The following is a 19,038-nucleotide window of genomic DNA, read 5'->3' as shown; positions in this document are numbered from 1 at the left end:
GCCGGTAAACATAGATTATACATAGTTATACACATATTATACATATATTATATATGCATCGGCTATTTTTAGTTTAAGAGATTAGGTGTGTGGCTATTTAGATTAATTAAATTATAGATGAAATTTGTACCTTATTTCAGTTTTTTAAGTGATTGGTCAAAAAGTTTGAAGATGATAACAAGATTTTTAACATTTTCTTGAGTAATATAGTTGCTTCTAGTCCACTTAATGACAAAAAATAAAACTCACAAATGGAAAAGAAAGAAAGAAAGAAAGAGAAGAAGAATGGAAGAGAAATGAGAGGTCTGAAATTGCCAGCCTTACATTCTTCTGATATACATACCATGTACAAACAAGAAAAATGCTAAAAGCTCTTAGGCTATGGGTTGGATTGTGTATTACCTTATCCTATCTCCAAAAAAATAAAACCCCTCTTTATTTTTCTCCTATTTCTCTCTTTTCCTATATCCTCTTAGTTATACTCTCAAGAACAACAAAGTGAAAAAACAAAACAAAAAAAAATCATAGTCTTATTCTTTCCCTTACCTTAATTTTTCATTCATAATATTCTTCTTATCTTGCTTCTTTTAAGTTCTCTTCTACTAATAAAAAGCTTCCATTTGCATTTTCTTGATATATATGAAAATGGATTTTCATTATTCTTATTCCTCATGTGAATATATGGGAATTTGAAATTCTTTGTGTATTGCTAGTGTTATTCATTTGTGTAAGATTTTATTGAAAAAGAATTCGAACACGCCGCGTTTTACTGGGAAGTTTGAGGAAGAGAAATAATGGCTCCTAAAACTGGAAAAACTAAGCCACACAAAGTTAAGGGGGAGAAGAAGAAGAAAGAAGAGAAAGGTATTTGTGCTATCTACCTTATCTTATTATCTTGAATAGATTTTCATGGCTTTTTCCCTTTGTCTTTTCCTATTTATCAAAATTTTAATCAATGACTTGAATAAATTGTTTTACTATAGAGTTTTACCATCTTTTACATTTTTCTTCATGTTTAGTAAGTTTCCAAATTAGTCATGTTTCTAACTTTTTATGTCTTCTTTTTCAAAACCAATGTAGTTTGCAGTAAAATTGCAATATTTTTTTTAATTCAATTACACTTGAATTCCTAATTTATGAATAAAATAATTTTTAAAATTACTTCTTCTCAAGTCCACCACGTTATATTAAAATATTACTTCGCGGTTCAAGTTATCTCATCACTTCAAAAATTCACCTACCACATGCCAACTTTTTATAAGAGTTCGCTGATTGTGTAAAAATATGAATAAAAATAAGTTTTTGATAAGGTAAACAAAATATTTATAATAAATATTAATTAGTTACAACCATAAAATCAACAATAACATATTCAGTATTATCACACGCCGTGGAGACTGGGGAGGGTAGTGTCTACGCATACATTACCCCTACCTTGTAAGGATAGAGATGTTGTTTCCAATAGACCCTCGGCTCAGGAAAGCATAAGCACATTAATGAAAATATAGACAAGAAGGGACAGTACCAAAAAACCATATAAAAGCAGAATAAAAACAACAAGATAGTAAAGTGATCAACAATGAAAGAAAACAACGGTTAGTCATAAAAACCTACTACCAACAGAAAGCAAGACTACGTGTCAATACTACTGTTATGAACACTCTAGACTAACTCAATTGTTATTACTTCTTAAACTACATTAGTAGTAAAAAATTCTCTATTGTCAGTGTATATAATTTAAATCTCGAAACGAAATCATTGTTCATGCAACGACTATATATATTAATATATTTATTTATTTATTTGGCTTTTCTACTGTATTTTCTTTTATAACTTTGCCGGTGTTAATTCTTGAATTACAGTTTTGCCAAACGTTATAGAGATAACGGTGGGAACACCTGAAGATTCGCAAGTGTTGCTTAAGGTAAAGTTACAATGACAGTTAATTTTTAACGGTAGTTCGTTGAAAAAAGGAAAAGAAAATTAACGGTAGTTAGAAGAGAATAATATGGTGCACGTATATGACTTTTGTCAAAATTACAATCGTTGACTTTAGGGAATATCAACGGACAAGATCTTAGATGTGAGAAAGCTCTTAGCCGTCAATGTGGAGACATGTCACGTGACCAATTACTCCTTGTCACATGAGGTAACATTTTATAATTTATTTTCTTTTCTTTTGGATATTTTACTCTTAAATTAGATATTGCATGTCATTTTCATCTTCCATTCAGAAAATAATTCATTTTTTGGAAAAAATGCAACCAAAAAAAATTTGCTTTATCATGTGGCACTGAGCCATTTAATTGTAGAAACAAGTTTGCTAGAGTAAAATAATAATAAAAAATTGTATAATTAGGTTCAATTTGTTACAAATTAATATTAAAGAAAATGATTGATGTAAAGAGCTTTATGAAAATTAAGTGGTTAAAATATAATTGTGTTTATTAAACCATAATTTTATCCAAATAAAAAGGCAAGGTATCTGTTTTACTGCTTTAGGTATCAACACGACAACACTATGGCTTTTCAACCTAAATGGTTAGTATTTGATTATATTTCAAATGTTTCTAAATTTTTAAATTATAAATGTTAAAATATTTTGAAGCATTTTTAAACTCCTACTACTCTCATACTATATTGAAGTGCAGAATATCAAATGTTATTTATTTTAAAAATTATATCTTTCACTTTTTATTCTCAGAGTTCTCTCGTTTCCTGATAAGGAATTATATTATACTATCAAATATCAGTAATAAAATTAATTTATACGAATCAATGTTGATTAACATTATAGTAAGTTTATTATCATACTTTCTAAGTAATCAAAACTATATTAATGTAAATAATTATATCTGTAATTAAGTTTTACTTAATATGATAAATTTTAAAAATTTAAATAGTTAAACTCTTTTTTATATAGATAAATAGAAAATAATGGTGCCATTTTGGAAAGGGACAGGTGCGAGGAACAAGGCTAAAAGATACAGTGGAGATTGTTTCGCTCAAACCGTGCCACCTCAGCCTGGTCGAAGGTACTATTCTCTATGCTTTCGGTCCCACCTGATATGCAGTACTAACAAAATGCGAAAATATATATATAAAGAGTAATATTTAATTTATATATGCAGTATAATTTGTCAAAAAAAGTAATAGCTACACCTTTAGGGCTCGTTTGGTACGAGGGATAATAGATAACTAATCCCGAGATTAAATTTGAGATGAATTTATCCCACGTTTGATTGAAATAAAATCACGGTATAACTAATCCGGAGATTAGTTATTCCGATATTGTGGTATTAATTTTATCCATATAGAATGATGAAATAGCAATCCCCAAATAACTAAATTCGAGATAATTAGTCCTAGGATAACTTGTTTCCAACCAAACGATCCTTTTGAAATCTTTATAACAATTTTAGGTTCAAAATTTTTGGGCGGCATATATTTTTGAAAACTATACTTTGAAGTTTTCGAAAGCCAAATGTGCAAACTCAAAGTTAGTTTTTAATTTCTTGAAGGATTAATGTGTTGAGTCTAAAGATCTTTTGCCGCTTCTTTTTTGTTAAATTTTGAAATTTTCAAAACAATGTTACCTAAAGTCATGAAAGATAATGTTGCGGTCACTAATAATTTTTCGTAAAAAATAAATGTGAATACTCATATATTTTCTAAAATAACTAACTGCATGAGTTTGTAGTGGAGCATTGCAGTCAAGAATGTAAGTCCAAACCTAAGATTGCCCAAGTGATTGAGTTTATGTCATAATTTGTGGCAACGAGCACGTAGAATTTTAACGTGACAGAGGCATCACTATTCACCTCAACCAATGCCTCATAAAAGTTTTTAATGTTCAGGATGCCAAGTTATTTATATAATGATATTCAGTATATATCTATATTATTATAAAAGTATAAATACAATGTTGGTTTACAAAAATAACCTTATAATATTAAGCATAATAATTAATGATAAAAGGATATAATCGGAATTGTAGATATTAGCCTTATAATACTATTAGTTTTAGGATATAATACTACACATTAGGAATCATACATGATTACCTTTAGGAATCCTATTAATATAATTACTCTCGGGCTTAGGATATACTTCTTAAAAATTTCTATTACTAATTTAATTTAAAAACGTATTATAATGTCCAATTACTAATTTAATTTGAGAATGTATTATATTGTCCAAATCCATTTAGAAAAAATGAGAGCATATATTATTATAAAATCATAAATATAATATTAATACATCAAAATAGCCCTAAAATATGAAACAAAAGAACTCATAGGGAAAAGACATTACTGCAATAACCTATTTTTTGGACTATAATACCTTCTATGCCAATTTTTAATATTTAAGATTTTAAATTAATAAAACTTTGTCTATTAAATTCTCATTACAAATATGTAGGAAGTTTTAATAAAATTAATTTCATAAGAATCCTTCGTATTGGCAATACATTACCACTACATAATGTCCAATACAAAGAAAAAATAAAAGTAATATTAAATAGACTGCATAAAGAGTTAAAATTGAGAAAATAATATCCCCACAATAATATATTTTATTTTATATTTGAACTATTTTTCTACTCAAATAATATTTTTTAATCAATTTTTCGTGTAATATTAAAAAATACTCAATTACTAAACAACAACTAAGAAAATATTTAAGAATATAAATGTGCGAGAAAGAGAAAAAAAAGGTTGGTAAGAGTCAATACCACTAATGATTCTACAATCATAAAGATCTAAAAGTGAAATATCTTATCAATCTTTTACTCTTTGAAAATAAAATTTATGGTGGATAAAATTATAATTAAGATTAAATATTCAAAACAAGAGATGAACAAATATTAAGATCTGAATCAACATAGAATAAATTATTTTTTATGTTAAAATCAAATAATTAAATCTTTTAATTAATTATTTAGCAAAAGAATCCAATTCAATTATTTCTTAAATTCATCATATGAGTAAAATTCTTATTCAAGTTAAAAAAAATCTTAGGGTATATAAATTTATTCCATAAAAAGAGCATTAGAACACAAAGTAAAAATGTAGTATATTATTAAGAATCAAAATGCTATACAAGTATATGAGGAAGCACAATCAAGGCTATATCCTAAACAAGAACAAGCTTTCAAAACTATATTATAAAGAGTCGACTCTGGTATAACGAAATTATTCTTTGTAGATGCCTCCAGCGGAATCGAAATAATATTTCAATGTCATGAATTACTTGCAAGTATCATATCAAGAGACATGACATTGTTAGCAATAATAGCAAGTGGTGTACCAACAACGATTTTATTGTGAGGCCACCCACTTTAGATTTGATATACATCTTCAAACAACTTAAATAACTATCACAAATATATCAAATCAGAGCAATTGTGCTAAATTTATAAGGAAAGCAAAATCGATAATATGGGATGAAGCACTTATAGCTAAGTGTCAAACGATCGAAATAATTGCCCGGAGTTCTAGAAATATATTGGATATTAATGAACCATTTGTGAAAAATTAATGGTTTGGAATGTGATTTTTGTCAAGTAATACCAGTAGTTTCAAAATCGACAAAAGCCGAGACTTTAAAAGCTAGCTTGCCAAAGTTATACTCTGGCATCAAACAAAAAAGATTCAACTGACAAGAAATATAAAGTAAGAATAGATCCAGTATCCAGTATCTTTTTGCTTCGTGTCGGAAATGAAGAAGAGCATCCAATAAAATATGATTTGGTTCTTCCTGAATATTTGATTATCAATCCCAATGGTAATAGTAGTGCATTTAATAAGAGAAATATTTCTATCATTAGATTTTGTGCAAATCACATGATAGAATTAAAAAAGAATCTTAACTAGCAGAAATGAATATTTCGATCAACTAAATAAAAGGTTGATTGCAAAATTTTATAGTAAAAATAAAATATTTTTTAATTTTTGACTCAGCAGAAAATGATACCAATAATTACTACAAAGAAGAATACTTAAATACTTTAATACCAAATGGTATTCTACCATACATGTTTGTTGTCAAATTTCTTATTTCTTACGTATGTTAGAGTCACGGTATATATAATAGACTAAGTTAAAATTGATCTTTCATTGTATATAGGTTAATTTTGAAGAAAACATATGTCCGACATGCTACTGAAAAACTTAGATACGCTAAATAACTTATGTAATAGCACACATATGGTATATAGAAGTTTTGACAATAACGTCATAGATGCAAAAATTATGATATTGGCTAATGTGCTACTAAGTATATTCGTATCCCTCAATTAAACTTCCGTCTTACGAAACTAAGGAATATCATTTTAAATTTGTGTGAAAATAATTTTTAGTATGTTTATGTTTTGCACTAATAAATAAAGCATAAGGACAAACATCATAAATATTGGACTATATTTACCGCAATATGTTTTCTTGCATGAACAACTGTATGTTACACTTTCAAGAGGGATATCAAGATCGACAACAAGAGTTCTGGTTAAGACAGAGTAACCAACGCATTACGAGGAAACATACACAAATAATTATTATCCACAAAGAAGTGTTCGTTAAGATACCATCATATTAAATACTTTTAAACTATAATATATAGTTATCTAACTAACTTGACAAAATTGATCGTTTGTGTAAGTTTTGATGATGTCCTTTTTATTTTAAATTCATGTATTATGCTAATGTAATAATATTTTTCGGCATTTAAATGATTGTTATTTTATTATACATAAAATTTCTCTCATTAATGAAATTGTATTGTTCCTTCTTATAAATAAATATTTAAATTATCACGTGTCATTATTAATGTGCAACGCACGTTCATAGATACTAATATATATATGCAAGATTTCTGCCGAAGTTTATGACATTCGATAACCCCTAAATATTACTCATAGGTCCGCCTTTGGCTTGCATTAGTGTTACACAAAAAATATGCTAGCATTAATTAACATAATGTAACTTTCTTATTTTATATGACATTTCTTTTTATACTTAGTATGACACTATTCATATTTTAATATAAATATAATTTTCATAACTTTCAAAGTATTAAAATCTAATTAAATTTTCTTTTATTTTATTTATTGTGCAGAGGATTATACAGAAGAACAATCAGTGGCTCATATTAGAAGACTTCTGGACATAGTGGCCTGCACCACTTCTTTCGGCGGTTCATCTTCTTCACCCAAACCGACCGGCCGAACCGGTTCAACCGAACCCGGTCCAGAAAATGCCGAATCAAAATCAAGCAAGCCCAAAAGCCAGGAACCGAAAAAGGCGGCCGGTTCACCTAAGGCCAAGCCGTCGAAACCAGATGCCACCGCCGTATGCGGCGACGAAGACGCCGGCGACTCGGCGGAGAAAGGCGACCCAGCAATGATGTGTCCCCCACCCCGGTTGGGACAGTTTTATGACTTTTTCTCCTTTGCTCATCTCACCCCTCCAATCCAATGTGAGTTTTAAATTTTAATTCTATATTTTTTTTGTAATATGTAACTAAGTTTACTAATTTTCATTATTGGGTTTATGCTATATATGCTTCATCCGTTTTTCAGTTCATGTGACATACTTTGACTCAATGCTGTATATAAGATTGAAAGGAAAGATTTTTGAAACTTGTAATATTAAATACGTCATCTCTTCGTTTTGGATAAAATGAAAAATTTGAAGTTAAATTATTTTTTAATTATAAAAATATGTTATTCTTTGTTGAATGGAGAAATAAAAAAATAGTGTGATATAAACTAGAATGAAGGGAGTGTTTTTTTTATTATTTGATTAACAAAAAAGTCTTCAACTTTTCGTTTCAGTTTTTTTTAATTTGTGAAATTAGTGAAAATGTAGAGTTAAAGGTTACATCTTCAAGTTATTAAAAAGTTGAGAAGAATACCCTTTCTATTGTTTTTAAAATGGGGTGCAAAGAAATAAATAGTTCAATTTATTGGATCTGGAAATGCACGGGAGAGTCTCTCTACCTTCAAGGTAGGGGCTAAGGTCTGCGTACACATTACCCTTCTCAGGCCCACTTGCGGGATTACACTGGGTTTGTTGTTGTTGTTGGTAATTTGTTGTTTGATTTATGCAGATATTAGGAGATCAAGTCGACCATTCCTTGAGGATAAAACAGAAGATGATTTTTTCCAAATAGATGTGAGCTTTCTTTGTTTTAAATATAATGTGGCAAGGTTTGCAAATAGTGAGGGTTCTTAAATTTTAGAACTCTATCTATATGGAGTCATTGTTTTGAATAATGATTCTTGAAATATATTACAGGTCCGGATTTGCAGTGGCAAGCCAACAACCATTGTTGCTTCTCAGACGGGTTTCTATCCTGCTGGAAAACGCGCTCTTTTGTGTCACTCTTTGGTTGGATTATTGCAACAATTAAGTCGAGTTTTTGATGCTGTGAGTAAGAATGTGTTTTCTTAAAACTTTTATCGTCTATCGAACCTACAAAGGTTCAGTATGTAGTGGCCAGTGGCTGAGCTAGAATTTTCACTAAAAGAGGTTAAAATATAAAGAAGTAAACCTATAAAGAAGCCAAGAAGAGTCAATATATAGCATATATATACATGTATGTGTCGCTTTGCGACATCTGAGGCTCCAAGGCCATTTTGCATTTGCGGCCATGTGGTTTACATTTGCGAGCTGCACAATTGCGAACAAGAGTTCGCAATTGCGGTATCTGCAGGTGGGTAAAAATAGAGGATTTCGAGATTAGCTCATTTTATTTCATTTTTGAGATCTAGATTTCACCTAGTGGCAATGACTATATATGCCATTTCATTGTTAACTGTTTGTTTGTTCCAGGCATACAAGGCTCTCATGAAAGCTTTCACCGAGCACAATAAGGTTAGTAACATTTGAGATTATCTTGGTTTCAAGAATGTAAAAAACAATGAATGCTCAAGAATGGTTATCTTTTCTTACAGTTTGGGAACCTTCCTTATGGTTTTCGAGCGAACACATGGGTTGTCCCTCCGTTTGTTACTGACAATCCAGCTACTTTTCCTCCACTTCCGATGGAAGATGAGAATTGGGGAGGAAATGGAGGTGGACAAGGAAGAGATGGCAAACATGATCATAGGCCATGGGCAAAGGAATTTGCTATTCTTGCAGCTATGCCTTGTAAAACGGCGGAAGAAAGGCAAATACGAGATAGGAAAGCGTTTTTACTTCACAGTCTATTCGTCGATGTGTCAGTTCTCAAAGCTGTTGCTGCCATAAAGCATCTAGCGGACAACAGCCAAAATGGAACAAATCAGTCCAGTTCATACGAGGAAAGAATTGGAGATCTTCTAATCAGTGTGACAAAAGACATCTCAGATGCAAGCAAGAAATTGGACAACAAAAATGACGGGAATCAGGTCCTGAGCATGTCCGCGGAGGAGCTTGCAAAGAGAAATTTGTTAAAAGGCATAACTGCAGATGAGAGTGCTACAGTTCATGTCAGTTTGAATATAAATTTGTTTTCTCTTTCGTCATTTATCTGCAAGTAGATTTTGTTTATCTTATGATGTTATTTTTTCGTTTTTATTTGTAGGATACTTGTACCTTGGGTGTAGTGGTTGTTAGACACTGTGGCTACACAGCTATTGTAAAAGTTGCAGCTGAGGTGAACTGGGGGTCTAATCCCATTCCTCAGGACATTGAAATTGATGACCAGGCGGAGGGAGGTGCCAGTGCATTAAATGTTAACAGGTCAGTTGAGTTAACCAGAATCAGATACCAATAAGATTAAGGGATAATTTCTTGGGCCGCCCAAAACAATAATAGCTGGCAAATGTATATGTTTTGTATATTACGTTTAAATATACATATAATATAGATAAATATACATAAATGTACATATAATATACATATCATATACATAGTCAGTGCATATATTTTGGATATTTGGGCTACTGCCTGTATTTGAATCAGTTTGGATTCATGGCGGGGCGATCAATTATGGAAGCCATTCATCTGGTGAGGAGATTGGTAAAGCAGTATAGGGAGAGAAAGAAGGACCTATACATGGTGTTTATAGACCTAGAAAAGGCGTATGATAAAGTCCCGAGTGAGGTTTTGCGGAGATATTTGGAGGTTAGCGGCGTTCCGGTAGCATACACTAGGGTAATCAAGGACATGTATGATGGTGCTAAGACTTGGGTGAGGACAATGAGAGGTGACTCGGATCACTTTCCAGTAGTGATGGGGTTGCACCAGGGATCGACTCTTAGCCCGTTCTTATTTGCTCTGGCGATGGATGTGCTGACTCGGCACATTCAAGGGGAGGTGTCATGGTGCATGTTATTTGCCGATGACATAGTGCTGATTGATGAGACGAGAAGCGGGGTTAACGCGAGGCTGGAGGTCTAGAGACAGACCCTAGAGTCTAAAGGTTTCAAGTTAAGTTGGACCAAAACAGAATACTTGGAGTGTAAGTTCAGTGACGAGACTTATGAAGCGCACGTGGATGTGAAACTTGATACCCAAGTCATCCCGAGGAAGGGTAGTTTCAAGTATCTCGGGTCTATATTTCAAGGTAACGGGGAGATTGATGATGAGGTCTCCCACCGTATCGGTGCGGGGTGGATGAAATGGAGGCTCTCATCCAGTGTTTTGTGTGATAAGAAGGTGCTACCAAGACTTATGGGTAAGTTCTACAGAGTGCTGGTTAGACCTACTATGTTGTATGGGGCTGAGTGTTGGCCAGTAAAGAACTCCCATGTTAAAAGGATGAAAGTAGCAGAAATGAGGATGTTGAGATGCATGTGTGGGCATACAAGGAGAGATAAGATTAGGACCGAAGTTATTCGGGACAAAGTAGGAGTGGCCCCCGTGGAGGACAAGATGCGGGAGTTGAGGCTGAGATGGTTCGGGCATGTGCAGGGTAGGAGTACGGATGCTCCTGTTAGGAGGTGTGAGAGGTTGACCGTGGCGGGGCTAAGAAGGGGTAGAGGTAGGTCGGGGAAGTATTGGGGAGAGGTGATTAGGCAGGACATGACGCTACTTCAGCTCATCGAGGACATGACCCGGGATAGAAGGATGTGGAGGTCGAAGATTAGGGTTGTAGGCTAGTAGGTAGTCGAGAGTTCCCCGTTCTTTTTAGTAGTATTAGTAGCTCTCTTGTTTTTTTTTCGTATTCTTTGACCTCTAGTATTTGCTTATTGTTTCGTTCACTCCGTGTTTCGTATTTTCCTGTTTGTTACTATTTGATGCTACTTTTTCTTTTACTTCTTGTTTTGTTGTTGTTGTTATTGTTGTTGCTGTAGTTGTCTTTTCCCCCTTTTCCTTATCGTCATTTGTCCCCCTATTCTTTCTTTCTTCTTCGTCTTCTTCCTTTCCCTCTCTTTTCACCTTTTCTTGAGCCGAGGGTCTATCGGAAACAACCTCTCTACCTCTCCAGGTAGGGGTAAGGTCTGCATACACACTACCCTCCCCAAACCCCACTTGTGTGATTGTACTGAGTATGTTGTTGTTGTTGTTGGGCTACTGCCTGTATTTATTTTGGGCCCCGGGCCAAAAATGAAAGAAGTCATCAGATTAATGTATGTACTTCAGCCAATTGTTTCTGATTTTCATGAAATATTTTCCTAACTGTATTCTTCATTTTGGTGCAGCTTGAGAATGCTATTGCACAAGTCATCAACACCTCAGTCATCTAGCCAAGTCCATAAATTACACGGTGCAGATGTCGAAGACGTTGTGGCTGCTAAGTCTTTAGTAAGCCAGGTGCTCGGTGAAAGCTTGCACAAATTACAGGAAGAAGAAAGCAAACAAGTGAAATCTATTAGATGGGAGTTGGGTGCATGTTGGGTGCAACATTTGCAAAATCAGGCCTCCGGGAAAGCTGAGTCAAAAAAAGCTGAAGAAGCTAAAGTAGAGCCAGCGGTAAAGGGTCTTGGGAAGCATGGTGGCCTGCTGAAGGATATTAAGAAGAAATCGGATGACAAGATTTCAGGAAAGGAAGTTTCTTCAAGTGACACTAACAAGAAAGAACTAGAGAAACAAGATGAGGAAACAGAGATTCTTTGGAAAAAGGTGCTACCTGAAGCAGCATATTTGCGCCTAAAGGAATCAGAAACTGGTCTTCACCTTAAGGTGTGTAGCAATTTTTGTTGTTACAAGTAACTTTTGCAAGAGGTGATCATATCCAGTTCTTAAAACTAAGTTCTGGTTCTGTTTATTTTGTCAGTCACCTGATGAGTTGATCGATATGGCACATAAATACTACGCTGATACTGCCCTTCCAAAACTGGTTAGTGTGCCTCTATATACTTTGCATGTCTATCCTGCTTCAAAATTGAACTAACGCTTGCTGGTTGCAATATTTGAACTTCTGAAAGGTTGCTGATTTCGGGTCGCTGGAGCTTTCACCTGTCGATGGAAGGACACTGACAGATTTCATGCACACCAGGGGTTTGCAAATGTGCTCCTTGGGGCGCGTGGTAATTGCTTCAGGCCTTACATTTAGTGCAATAAATCTATGAAAGAATGTCCTTTCCAACTTTATTAGTGCAGTCCCCAGCCCCTAATTTTTCCTATATTCTATAGTAAGGGAAGTATAGGTTTCTATTAACTACAACTTAGGAGTTCTCTAAATCTATGTTACTCGGACTCTCCAAAAATGTCGCCGGGTGCGTGTAGGATCTTCCAAATGTACTGTATTTTTAGAGGATCCGACACGGGTGTGGCAGCATTTGAAGAGTTCGCACAACATAGCTCTAAATCGGACACTTATTCTTGCATTGACAAACAAGTATTGAATTAGACTAGAAAGGACCCTAGCTATATCAGGATCTAATAATAGTGCAGCAACAGTACTACGCCTTATTCCCAGCAAGTTGATATCACCTATATGGATCCTTTCCTTTCATTATATTTTGTCTTTCTCAAAGTTCGCCGATTTGATTGGTCTTTTGAGACAACTTCCCTCCATATGATTAACCTGCCTCATAACAGCAATAGCAATACCTTAAAACTCTCTCGTTAGCAGAGTCAGAAACTCTGACCTTTCTAGCTTTTATCCTTTTGGAGAGTCTTATGTGAATAAGAATTGGCTTCAAGAGAAACCAAGTTTTCCTCGAAAAAGAGATTTTACCAAGTTTCTTTACTCCATGTTACAGCTTAAATTCTTTTCTATTGGCTTATTTTAAATCAGTAAATAGGCTCTTTGAGAATCCTGTTCTATAGAATATTGAACAGCGACAGAGGAGTTGAGGGAAGGGAAAGTGGGAACTGTTATTCTCTTTGATGTCTTCTTGGTAGAAATATTGTTCCAACTTCTAAGTTTTATTTTAATTTCTAAGGTTGATATTTAGCATTACTTTCTTTTACTAACCTTTTTTGCTTCTGATGTTAGGTGGAACTTGCAGACAAGCTTCCTCATGTGCAATCTCTTTGTATTCACGAGATGGTCGTTAGAGCTTACAAACACATACTGCAGGCTGTCGTGGCAGCAGTTGATAATATTGCTAATGTCGCTGCATCAATAGCTTCTTGTTTAAATCTATTGCTCGGGACGCCATCTGCCGAAAATGGTGATTCAGATGATGAATTGAAATGGAAATGGATAGAAACTTTTCTGTCGAAGAGGTTTGGGTGGCAGTGGAAGGATGAAAGTCGGCAGGATCTTAGAAAATTTGCCATTCTTCGAGGTCTTTGCCATAAGGTATGCAAATTCGAATGCTAAGAAATCGGTGTCCTGTCTTTAGTAAGTCTTACTCTCCTTATCCGTACTAACAAATACTATTACAGGTAGGACTTGAGCTTGTTCCCAAAGACTATGATGTGGACTCTCCATTTCCTTTCAAGAAGTCGGATATCATAAGCATGGTCCCCGTGTACAAGGTATACACACTAGTTTCCAATTTTTAGATGTGGAATGTGAATTATTAGGAGGACTTCAGGAAGTTTTAACAATGGTATATGTTTCCTTAACAGCATGTTGCGTGCTCGTCAGCGGATGGGCGTACGCTGCTGGAATCATCAAAAACTTCCCTCGACAAAGGCAAACTGGAGGATGCTGTAAACTATGGAACTAAGGTAACACTCGTTGTGGTTGAATGGCACGTCTTGATATATCATTCAAGGTCTCGAACTGATATTTGTTTTAATTGTGAAGGCACTCTCAAAACTCGTGTCTGTCTGTGGTCCTTACCATCGAATGACAGCTGGTGCATACAGTCTCTTAGCTGTGGTACTCTACCACACCGGAGATTTTAATCAGGTATTAGTTTATAATTAGATTCTGAATTGGCTTTAGAAGCAGAGTGTTCTATTTCAGGAAAAAACGTTGTTACAGAAATTCAGCATGTCGCATTATCTGACTATATTTATTTCGCTGGATGCAACACTAATTTTCTTATACTAGTTTCCTTTAACATGTATGCATCGTGATTTTCTCTCTTATATCTGTAATGTTTCCTCATAACAGGCTACTATTTATCAACAAAAAGCTTTGGATATTAATGAAAGAGAACTTGGACTTGACCACCCAGATACAATGAAGAGTTATGGAGATTTAGCAGTTTTCTACTACCGACTTCAACACACAGAGTTGGCATTAAAGTATGTGGACTCTTATCTCCCACACAGAAAACTCTGGTGTTCAAAGTCATGTGATTATTTTTTTACGATTAGGACATTGCATCATCTTGAAGGGAGCCTTGACGTTACTGGTAAAGTTGCTGCTATGTGACCAGGAGGTCACGGGTTGGAGCCGTGGAAACAGCCTCTTGCAGAAATGCAGAGTAAGGCTGCTTACAATAGACCCTTGTGGTCCGGCCCTTTCCCGGACCCCGCGCATAGCGGGAGCTTAGTGCACCGGGCTGCCATTTCTTTTAGGACATTGCATCATCTTGTATGTGAACACATCTTTATGCAAGGACAAAATTGATACTAACTGTTTTTTCTCTATTCAGGTATGTGAATCGTGCCCTCTATCTTTTGCATCTTACTTGTGGACCTTCACATCCAAATACTGCTGCAACATACATAAACGTAGCAATGATGGAAGAAGGTCTCGGAAATGTCCATGTTGCACTTAGGTACCTTCACGAGGCTCTTAAGTGTAACCAGAGACTTCTTGGAGCGGACCACATTCAAGTAATTTCTTTCTCTTCTCTATCTATTATTATGTTTTGAGTGTCTAGAAAATCAACCCGTTGGCATCTTATTTTTAACCGAAATGTTTGTTTCCTCCAGACTGCTGCCAGCTATCATGCTATTGCAATCGCTCTTTCTTTAATGGAAGCATATTCCTTAAGTGTTCAGCATGAACAAACTACGCTTCAGATACTACAAGCTAAACTTGGACCTGATGATTTACGTACTCAGGTAAAAAGTTAGTTTGTAAGTCTGGTCATTCAGTTTGTTCCCGATGATGATCCTCGTGTCAATCTTATTCAGAATTTTCTGCAGGATGCTGCTGCATGGCTTGAGTATTTCGAGTCCAAAGCTCTCGAGCAGCAAGAAGCTGCACGAAATGGTACCCCAAAGCCCGATGCCTCTATCTCTAGCAAAGGCCATCTAAGGTAATATTCTTATCCTCCTTTCTTTCTTTTTCTTCTTTTCCTAATTTTACATTTATTATTTCGTTATAGTTGGAGGAAAAAACTCACTATATTAGTATTAGTATTTTTTTTAAGTAATCTTGCAAAAATTTGTTAGGGTTCTTTTTTCCTATTCCATACTTTCATTCTTTTTCTAGTTACTCTTGGGAAGAACCAGACAAAAGAAATGTGTGACATCTTATATATGCTAATCAAAATTTTGTTTTCCTCATTGATATAAGTAGTGTCTCGGACTTGTTGGATTACATTGCTCCAGATGCAGAGATGAAGGCTAGAGAAGCCCAAAAGAAGCAAGCTCGTGCAAAGGTTTGAGTTTCGACTTCTGTCGTCTGCATTCCCTAATATACACAACCATTTTCTTTTTTAGTTCACTTAACTGAAGTATCTTCTCCACATTTCCTCATCTATCGTACAGGTTAAAGGCAAAGCAGGGCAAAATGGGGGAATAGCGACGGATGAATTTGAGAAGGATGAACTTCTTTCTCCAACTACTCCGGTTGTGGAGAACTCCAGTGATAAAGAGAACAAGTCTGAATTAGACAACAAACAGGAACTACAGATTGCAGACTCCACACCTAAGCAATCTGATCACATTTTGGTAGAACAGACACTAGTGGAGAAAAATGATGACGTGATACAAGAGGATACGTCTGAGGAAGGATGGCAAGAGGCTTTACCCAAAGGCCGTTCAATGATGGCGCGTAAGCTTTCTAGTTCTAGGAGACCTAACCTTGCAAAACTTAACACCAACTTCACGAACGCTTCCCATTTACCAAGAGCTCGAGGTAAAGCCACTAATTTTACATCTCCAAGATCGAGTCCAAATGAATCTACAACATCGTCTACACCATCTCCTGCTTCAAAGAAGTTTGTGAAAAGTGCTGGTTTCAGCCCTAAGCTAAACAGTGCTTCTTCACCAGCTGCTTCCAATCCCAAATCGGCACCCATCAGCCCTTCTCCAACAGAACAAATTGTCAAAACCAATTCGATTGTTAGCTCAATCAGCGGTCAGGCAGCTGGAAAACTATTCTCTTACAAAGAAGTTGCTTTAGCACCACCCGGTACAATTGTAAAAGCAGTGGCAGAGCAATTGCCAAAGGACAATAGTTCAGAACAAAACAAGGAGACTGTGGCAACAGATTCAACTCTGCCGACAACAGCGAGAAACAGTGATGGAGAGCAGGCTCAGAAAGTCGGTGAAGAGAAGCAACATAATGATTCTGGTGGACAAACCTATCAAGCAGTCAATGACCCTCAACAAAGTAAAGAAGAAGGACTTGTATCAGCCAAATCTTCGGAGAGTACAAAAACTGATGCTTCTGGAGAGAAGGAAGGAGATGTCGTCACAGCTTCAGAAGTAAAGACTACTGCTAAAAACAAAGGAGTAGACTCAGCAAATAGCTCGGTTACGGGGATCCAAAATGATGGTTCTTCCACTGATGCAAATGTAACTCCCAAAGTCGATATGCCAGAAAGCAAAGCTGATAAAATCCCCGACACCTCTTCTGATTGTGAACCTGCTGCTGATTCTGCAACAGAGAAGGATGCTAGTCTTACAAATGCAGGAGCTGCAATGGAAGAGAGGAATGATGATGAACCTACCGAAAATGCTAGTACTGTGCCTACTGAATCAGACAAGCAAGGTGATTCTGAGACTGCAAAAGAAACAGCCAAGAAACTTTCGGCAGCTGCACCTCCATTTAATCCATCTACTGTTCCAGTTTTTGGCACTATCCCAGCAGCAGGTTTCAAGGAGCATGGAGGAATATTACCCCCTCCTGTGAATATCCCTCCTCTGCTTACTGTGAATCCTGTTCGTAGATCACCACATCAGTCAGCAACAGCAAGAGTTCCGTATGGCCCACGCTTGTCAGGTGGCTATGGTAGGTCTGGAAATCGAGTTCCACGAAACAAGCCTGTTTTTCTCAATGGTGAACATAATGGAGATGCGAGTCATTTCACTACTCTTCGAATCATGAACCCACATGCAGCCGAGTTTGTCCCTGGTCAACCATGGGTTCCAAATGGCTTTCCGGTCGCTCCAAATGGTTACATGGCTTCACCAAATGGTATGCCCGTTTCACCAAATGGATATGCCATATCACCAAATAGCATACCAGTGTCGCCAGATGGTTCTCCAGCATCTTTGAACGGTATGCCAATGACTCAAAATGACCTTCCAGTTTCTCCGGTTGAGGCAGGAGAATCCCCTTCAGCTGTAATTGTGGAAGGTGCTGCTGAAAACCACGAGATGGCAGAGGCTGATGGGACCGACATGGAACCCTCCAGTAGTTTGGTAACAGCCGACACAGGAAGTCAGCAGATCACTCAGGATCAGGAAGAAGATGAGGAAAAACTGCAATCTGACATGCCTAAAGATGATGACAAATCACAATGTGAAAATGGAGAAAAGTCTGGAGATACAGCTGCACCATCTGATGAGATTGCTGCTTCAAAAGAAACATGCAATTCTGTTTCCCCTGAGGAGAAAGCAACCAAGCGTTGGGGAGATTATAGTGATGGTGAAAATGAGGTTGTTGAGGTACCAAGTTGAAGAGTTACTACATTCATGTTAGTTTTGTCTCTTTACTTTACAGCAGACTGGGGAACCACTTAAGGACAGGAATTGAATTGAGAGTTACTTTCCTGCTTAGGACACACGGTGAAGTTCAAAGTCCGGTAATGCGCTGACTTCCTGGTACAGTTTGAGTTGGTTGAAGCAAGCTTGGTGGAAATTTTTATTAGCTCAACCATAGGTTGCTGCACGGAGATTTATATCGAATCCTAAAGGAACTGAGTCTTTCCATGTATGTGTTAAGTTCCATTTTTCTCTTCAATTTTGTGGGCTCGAACAGAAGAAGCAAAAGATTTGCAACTGTTTCGAGTTTGTCAGGTGATACACTTGAGATGAACAATGGTGCATGAGAAGCAAATCCTCTTCTAAAATTGAGTTCAAGATTGTTTGTTTTCTCCTCACATGCTTTTGCAATAACCAGGTTTGAATGCTGATTACTGTCCTCTAATAAGTGATGCTTTATAGTTTTAGTCTAGAACTTTTTGTATAGTAAAGACAGCTTCATGGATTTTGTAATTTATCTTACCATCCTCCTTGAGTGCAACTCTTTGGCTTCTCGAAATCTACTCTTAACTTGATTTTCTGAGCTTTCCATATGCCTTATTACTTTCACAAATATTTTACCTGATTTGATTTGTACTATTTATTAAAAATAAGGCCATTGTTGCATAAAAGAGATATTCTAGAGGTAATATCTAATTGTTGCTAGGAATTATTTGACAATCACTTGTTTAGATAAAAGGGTAGCCCGGTGCACTAAGTTTCCGCTATGCGCGGGGTCCGGGGAAGGGCCGGACTACAAGGGTCTATTGTACGCAGCCTTACCCTGCATTTCTCCCCTCTTGTTTAGATAATCAAGTATGAATTTCATAATCCAATA

General features: G+C 35.7%; 1 protein-coding gene across 4 annotated transcripts; it reads left to right on the top strand.

Annotated features, from left to right (window-relative positions):
* The first annotated feature begins 347 nt into the window (after nt 1-347).
* LOC104109298 (protein REDUCED CHLOROPLAST COVERAGE 2) lies at nt 348-18,741 on the top strand. Of its 4 annotated transcripts, none has more exons than XM_009618553.4 (23): nt 348-864; nt 1,863-1,924; nt 2,057-2,149; nt 2,957-3,035; nt 7,117-7,476; nt 8,110-8,174; nt 8,298-8,429; nt 8,835-8,876; nt 8,957-9,472; nt 9,568-9,725; nt 11,630-12,110; nt 12,205-12,267; nt 12,356-12,457; nt 13,372-13,680; nt 13,767-13,859; nt 13,953-14,054; nt 14,134-14,238; nt 14,446-14,579; nt 14,933-15,116; nt 15,216-15,347; nt 15,420-15,544; nt 15,808-15,889; nt 15,999-18,741. In XM_009618553.4, exons 1-23 carry the CDS (start codon nt 795-797, stop codon nt 18,135-18,137), a joined length of 5,628 nt encoding a protein of 1,875 aa, XP_009616848.1. In that variant the 5' UTR covers nt 348-794; the 3' UTR covers nt 18,138-18,741. The 4 variants fall into 4 exon arrangements, with proteins under 4 accessions (XP_009616848.1, XP_009616849.1, XP_009616850.1 ...); XM_009618554.4 differs by having other exon boundaries at nt 349-864; nt 2,963-3,035; XM_009618555.4 differs by having other exon boundaries at nt 349-864; nt 15,432-15,544.
* Nucleotides 18,742-19,038: the final 297 nt, after the last annotated feature.

This window comes from Nicotiana tomentosiformis, chromosome 11 (genome assembly GCF_000390325.3).
Source record: "Nicotiana tomentosiformis chromosome 11, ASM39032v3, whole genome shotgun sequence".
NCBI lineage: Eukaryota > Viridiplantae > Streptophyta > Magnoliopsida > Solanales > Solanaceae > Nicotiana > Nicotiana tomentosiformis.
Note: the sequence above shows the minus strand (reverse complement) of the source record. Positions and strands in the feature narration are given on the sequence as shown.

Excerpts from the sequence above, each read along its gene's own strand:
- LOC104109298 (XM_009618553.4), top strand. The coding sequence starts at position 795 with ATGGCTCCTAAAACTGGAAAAACTAAGCCACACAAAGTTAAGGGGGAG. Across the intron at positions 2,150-2,956 it reads ATTACTCCTTGTCACATGAG|GGACAGGTGCGAGGAACAAG; the intron begins GTAACATTTTAT and ends CATTTTGGAAAG. Across the intron at positions 12,268-12,355 it reads ATACTGCCCTTCCAAAACTG|GTTGCTGATTTCGGGTCGCT; the intron begins GTTAGTGTGCCT and ends AACTTCTGAAAG.